Here is a 6,156-nt window from a genome sequence, read left to right as displayed (position 1 = left end):
GCCACACAAATTAAAGCTTCATGTTATTCATTATTTCGTTTCATGTAAAGGCATACGTACCATTTTGTACCACCACATTGATGACATGAGGCATATCTTTAAGGGATAAGGGCAAAAGATATCTTAAAACGCATGCACAAACTTATCATTATTAATCATATAGCAAACTTATCATTATTAATCCTATAGCACTAACATGTGGCGGCATTTTATTTACACACGTAGTTCTTTTAAGAATGGGTGTAGGCAGCGATCTAAACACAGGTTATAATAAATAACGTACTGACCCGGATAACACTGGGCTAGCTAAATAAGAACAGGACTGGCTCAACCTACAAAGCCCATTGGGCTGAATATTACTGCTGCCAAATGGAACTTCTGCCACTGGTCGCCTTTAGTTAGACATGTATATTTTTTTTCATATTTAATTTGGGGATGTTATTGCGATGCAATATGGAAAATTGAAATATGCCGATATTTTGAAAAATTCCTGGTATTATAGTGATGCTATGGTTTCTCCATCTTTTCGTGAAAATATCGCCATATTTTCAAAATCTCGGCGATATTTGTCGCACTGGTGCTACGAGCGGACTGAATTATTTCTCAACAACAAAGGAAAATTTAAAAACCAAAAAAGAAAAAGAAAAAGAAAAAAAGAAGCAGCGGCCTCTCGTCAGTCTCGGAGAGAGAGAGACGGAAATGGAGAAGGCCATCTGCGGAAGAATTTCTCTTTCGCCCAATCACGTTTTCAACTCTTCTAAACCAGGTTTCTCGCTCTTTTCTTTATTAAAATGAGAAAATAATGATTCCCTTTGAAAATAAAAGGCATTCTGTTACTGAGATTTTGTATCTTGTTTCATTTCTCAGTGTGCCCAAATAATGGATTATTCGAAAATATGAATGAATCAATGGAAGAATCAATATCGTTTTCTTTCCATTTTCTACTTGTTTTTGATTTGTTTTTCTTTCTCCAGAATGTGTTTTTGTTTGAAGTGGGTTTTTGATTTTGTGCTTTCTTGATACATTGTGGGGCTCTTTAATTTGATTGGATTTATCTATGTTTTTTTGAATTTAGATTCATTACTGTGGCAGTGTGTTGAATTATGCATCCAAATCCTGTAATTGGGTGTATTAGCTTGTCTTCCAATCTTTATGGTTCGTTTGGATGCCTGTAGTTCTTCACGGGGTCGTTTGGATGCCTGTAAATTGTTTGAGTTGTGCAAATCATTTACAGCCTGTCCTGTTTATCTTTAAGCTGTAAATGATTGTCTGTGTTTGGATAGCTTGTTAATTATTTAAGCTCTGTAAATGGAGAACCGTTAGTCTGTAAATGGAGACCCTGTAAGTGCAATCCTCCGAACTTTTTGCCTGTAACTGAGATGGGGTTAAATGCTGTAAATCATTTACATCCTATAAATGATTTACAGGCAAAAAAGGCCATCTAAATGCAGGGATTGGCCCATTTACAGGCATCCAAATGATCCCAAGTGGGAAGTGACTTACAGTTGGTGTTTGGGGAAGGAAATTGGATGAGAAGTCATTTCCTTGTAAGTGACTTACAGCTGAAAGTCACAAGTTCAAAATTTTCAGGCATCCAAATGACTCCTTACTGTTGATGAACATGTTGTAGACTAGTTATGGCTTATGTGAAGAAAATGAGATCGGTTGGGTGGTGGCGCTTTTACATTCCTGCATGTATTGAATGGCCTTATTCAGTTTCTTTGAAGGGAAATCATGCTTCCTAACTCAATTATTCATTTCCTTTGGTGAAAATAGTCATTTGACATACACATATTGGAGAAGAGACTTGACCTGCAAGAAAGTTTCCATAAGAATCCATCCCCCTTTACAGGCAGATTTTGCTATCCAACCACCTACATTTGAAGTGTTTGCCTGTAAACCCCTTACAACTATGGATTTTACAGGCATCCAAACGATCCCTAATGATAATGACTCAAGACAACCTAACCAGATGCTTTATTGTAATAATTACTGAAAATAAAGTCAATATAAATGGAAAGACATAAAAGCATTCTTAAATATAAAGAAAGAGAGAGGGTGTATCCCCTCCCCTGAACCAAACCCTCAAGGAAAGGTTATATATATATATATATATATATATATATCCTGATCCTGGTCTTCTCCCAGATCCCACACAACTTCAGTAATACAGTCCTTATCCGTTGGCTCCTCTAGGCCATGGGATTTGCAGCGATGGCTGAGGTGAACTTCAAATCCCAAGTACAACCATCCTTTTTGTTTCTTTTGGCAACCTCTCGATCAACTGAGTTTCACCCATGATTGGTGATTTTGCACTAATCCTCGAAGCCACCGTATCAGTTGGTGATTCCATTGCTACCTCCTGCACCTGTACGTCGTGCATGGGTGGCACTTAATTTGACTTGTACAACAACTACTGTTTCCTCCTATAATGTGGCTAGGTCAAAGTCGTAAATCAGCTTCAATGGTTGCAACATTTGAACCCCCACCAATAGATCAATAAAAGAATATTCATAAAAAATCGACTTTTAGTTCCAAAAGGCGACAATTTATCTGCAATTTCTTTTGAGAATATGTTCTTAATGGAGGGGAAGTAGTGGTTAAAATTAGGTTTCTTTTGGTGCTCTAGATTCTTGTGATAGTTCACCACTATTTTAAAAATGGTGGTGACTCTACAACTATACACATGGCATAATTGTAAGCTAATCCAAACATCCAAATTGCGACATAATTGTGGATAGAATGTAAGACTAAAATTACGTGTGATTTTAGATCTATGCTCCATCCATAATGCTCCCCATTATTTGGGTGGTGTGGATGGCAATACATGAGTGCCACATGTGAGGTAAGGAGAAGGTTTTATAGGTAGCGGCATGGAGGGGAGGGAAGTGGTTTCTAAAAATAGGCTTCTTTGGTGGAGAGATGCCCTAAGTAGACAATCGTCTTCACCTAATTACCTAGATGCCCTTCCTTTTGCTTAAAGAACCCTTCCCATGTCCTTTAATAATGGAAAGTTAGCATTTGAAAAACTAATCGCATGACAAATTTTGCCCTTGGGTACTCGTGTTATATATTGTAGGGATGTTGTGTGTGTTTCATCATCATCATAGTTTTGTTCTAATTACTGGGGGTCATCTTTAGTTGTAGGCAGAGTTTCTAGTATGGATAGTATTGGCCGATACTATTGCTATTGCGGGTTAGCGATACGAAAAAAAAGCCTGGAAGTTACTAAACTTCGGGGTATCGTGCGAAATATTGGTAAATATCACAATGTATTGACAATATATCGATAGGTTGCTATATTTCAAGATATTGCCATTATATTCTACTTGGTATCAAGGAAATAACAAATAAGCCACTAAAGCCTAAAATCAAGGACTAAAGGCCCATAGCTCATAGGCCCAGCAGGGCGACACACAGGCCCACTCATGCTCACACCTACAACATGCATGCATAGATGGATCATGGATGCATGGATGGATGGTTGTTTGCATGGATGGATGCTTGGATGGTTGGTTGGATGGATTATGCATGTGTGTACGTATCTTAGTTGCTGTTTGGCACCTGCGTTTGTATTATATGAACTTATTTTGGTTACTATTGCACTGATTTTCTACAACAACACATGCTTTTAAGCCCCCATTAAATGTAAGCTTATTATGTATGTATTTTTTTGCAATTTTTTGATTCCTAAATATGCAAATATGTGTATTTTAGCATCTTTTGAAGTTTTACAGAAAAATTCCACTGTTTTTTCCCATGTTCCCCAAATGTTTCCCCGACTCAGTGATACATTTCTGGGAATTGGCATATCGGTACAGGTTGTCGTATCCCCAGTTAGCGATACATGTAAGGATACCGATACTACAAGCATTGCTTCTAAGTTCCCTCGAATGCATTCATTCCTAATTCCCGATCATCCATTTCAACATTCTCATTTTAGTTAAGCTCATGTTTTTCTTTGATTGCACAACATTTTATACCATGAAGCATGGCTAGTCTTATAGCTATGCTATAAAAATTTTCCCTTAGTTTCATTGCTATGTGGCGATCACATAAAACTCCAGATGCACATCTCCACTTTATCCATTTCAACATTCTAATTTAGTTAAGCTCATCCTATGAACATGTTTTTCTTTGACTGCACAACATTTTATACCATGAAGCATGGCTAATCTTATAACTATGCTATAAAATTTTTCCCTTAGTTTCATTGCTATGTGGCGATCGCATAAAACTCCAGATGCACATCTCCACTTCATCCATTTCAACACTCTCATTTTAGTTAAGCTCATCCTATGAACATGTTTTTCTTTGACTGCACAACATTTTATACCATGAAGCATGGCTAGTCCTATAGCTATGCTATAAAATTTTTCCCTTAGTTTCATTGCTATGTGGTGATCGCATAAAACTCCAGATGCATCTCCACTTCATCCAGTTCAACATTCTCATTTTAGTTAAGCTCATCCTATGAACATGTTTTTCTTTGACTGCACAACATTTTATACCATGAAGCATGGCTAGTCCTATAGCTATGCTATAAAATTTTTCCCTTAGTTTTATTGCTATGTGGTGATCGCATAAAACTCCAGATGCATCTCCACTTCATCCAGTTCAACATTCTCATTTTAGTTAAGCTCATCCTATGAACATGTTTTTCTTTGACTGCACAACATTTTATACCATGAAGCATGGCTAGCCTTATAGCTATGCTATAAATTTTTTCCCTTAGTTTCATTGCTATGTGGTAATCGCAAAAAACTCCAGATGCACATCTCTACCTCATCCACCTAGCCTAATTCTATGATCAACATCCTTAGCAATCTCTTTGCTTCTAAATTATCAACCTAAGATATCAGAAGTGGTCATTTTGGGGTACTTTATGGTCATGAATCCTAACTAATTCATCATTTCCACTCCTAACTTTACTAATTGCATTCCATATGCTTTGTTTTAGTCTAACTAATTTTGAAACCCTTAGATTGTAAAGCATGTGTTCATAGTTCTAGCTTTGTGTAACTGTGTTTTCGCAAGGTTAGCCAATTCGCTTGGTCGACTTTGAACTTGCCTGAGTCCACTCATTTTTGAAACCCCACTGAGTCAAAATAGGTGTAGACTTGATGGAAGCCAACATAAAAAACACCCGGCGGAGTCATATAGAATTTGTGAGTGGTGACTCATCGGAGTGATGAAACCCAAGTGAGTCATGTTGACTTGCATGGCATGTTTTAGAAGCATGAATTGGCCAAGTCCAATGAGTTAATGCGTGACTTGGGCGAGTAGCAATGCTAAAACAATTGCAAACTCACAACGTATCTCTGTCTTTCCTCCTCCTTTGAACCACCCCCTCTTCCCCCTTAAGGTCTCGAGGATGGCAGATGGCAATGTGCTGTAAAGCTAGAAGAAGATGAATGAAAAGGGATTGAGAAGAAAAGGCAAGTTCTCTCATACTTTGGCAAAGTATTATGGTTGGTACACAAGCACTCCCAAATCGTACAGCTGGCTGGCATATATTAATGCTAATGAAAACCGACTAGATTGTGGAACTTGTAGACTCTAAGCCTCATCCCTAAAATCAAATTGTTTGACCAATCCTATCCTTTGATTTGTGGACGGTTGTTCGTTGAATTAGGACCATTGGATGTTTTCATCTTCAAATGGCCAATAAATGTCCACAAATATGGTAGTTAGATATATATATATATATATATATATATATATATATAAATTATTATAAGTAATTTTCTTTAATATTTTCAATAATTTTCATAATTATTTAAATATAAAAAATGTGACTTGCTTGAATTGCCATATTGACCCACCCGAGTCAAGTTTTGTGGGTCGACTGAGTTAAATCCCAAGTTTGCCAACCTTGGTTTACTCTCTCCCTCATCTCATCAATCAAAACTATGTTATCTGCAGGGTCCTCTTCTTGTAAATGTCTCGTTAATTTGTCCATGACAATGCAAAAAAAATATGGGAGTAATGCGGACCTGGTATAAGCCTACAATAACTGGAAACTCACATCTCTCCACTTGTGGCCCTCACATTTGTTGTCTCTCCCATTGTTCGAAGTATCCCCAATATTATCGAAATATCCCCGATATTATCTGTCTCTCTAGCTTTGCAATACCGATAACATTGGTAATATAA

At 37.2% G+C, this 6,156-nt stretch overlaps 1 protein-coding gene across 1 annotated transcript in view; it reads left to right on the top strand.

Annotated features, from left to right (window-relative positions):
- The first annotated feature begins 605 nt into the window (after positions 1-605).
- Positions 606-6,156, top strand: part of LOC131227069 (ATP-dependent Clp protease adapter protein CLPS1, chloroplastic) — a 42,248-nt gene continuing 36,697 nt past the window's right edge. Inside the window, exon 1 of the mRNA XM_058222778.1 lies at positions 606-766. Coding sequence (XP_058078761.1) covers positions 700-766 — 67 coding nt within the window. The 5' untranslated portion in view covers positions 606-699. The remainder of the gene's footprint in view (positions 767-6,156) is intronic.

The sequence above is a fragment of the Magnolia sinica genome, chromosome 15, assembly GCF_029962835.1.
Source record: "Magnolia sinica isolate HGM2019 chromosome 15, MsV1, whole genome shotgun sequence".
Lineage (NCBI taxonomy): Eukaryota > Viridiplantae > Streptophyta > Magnoliopsida > Magnoliales > Magnoliaceae > Magnolia > Magnolia sinica.
Note: the sequence above shows the minus strand (reverse complement) of the source record. Positions and strands in the feature narration are given on the sequence as shown.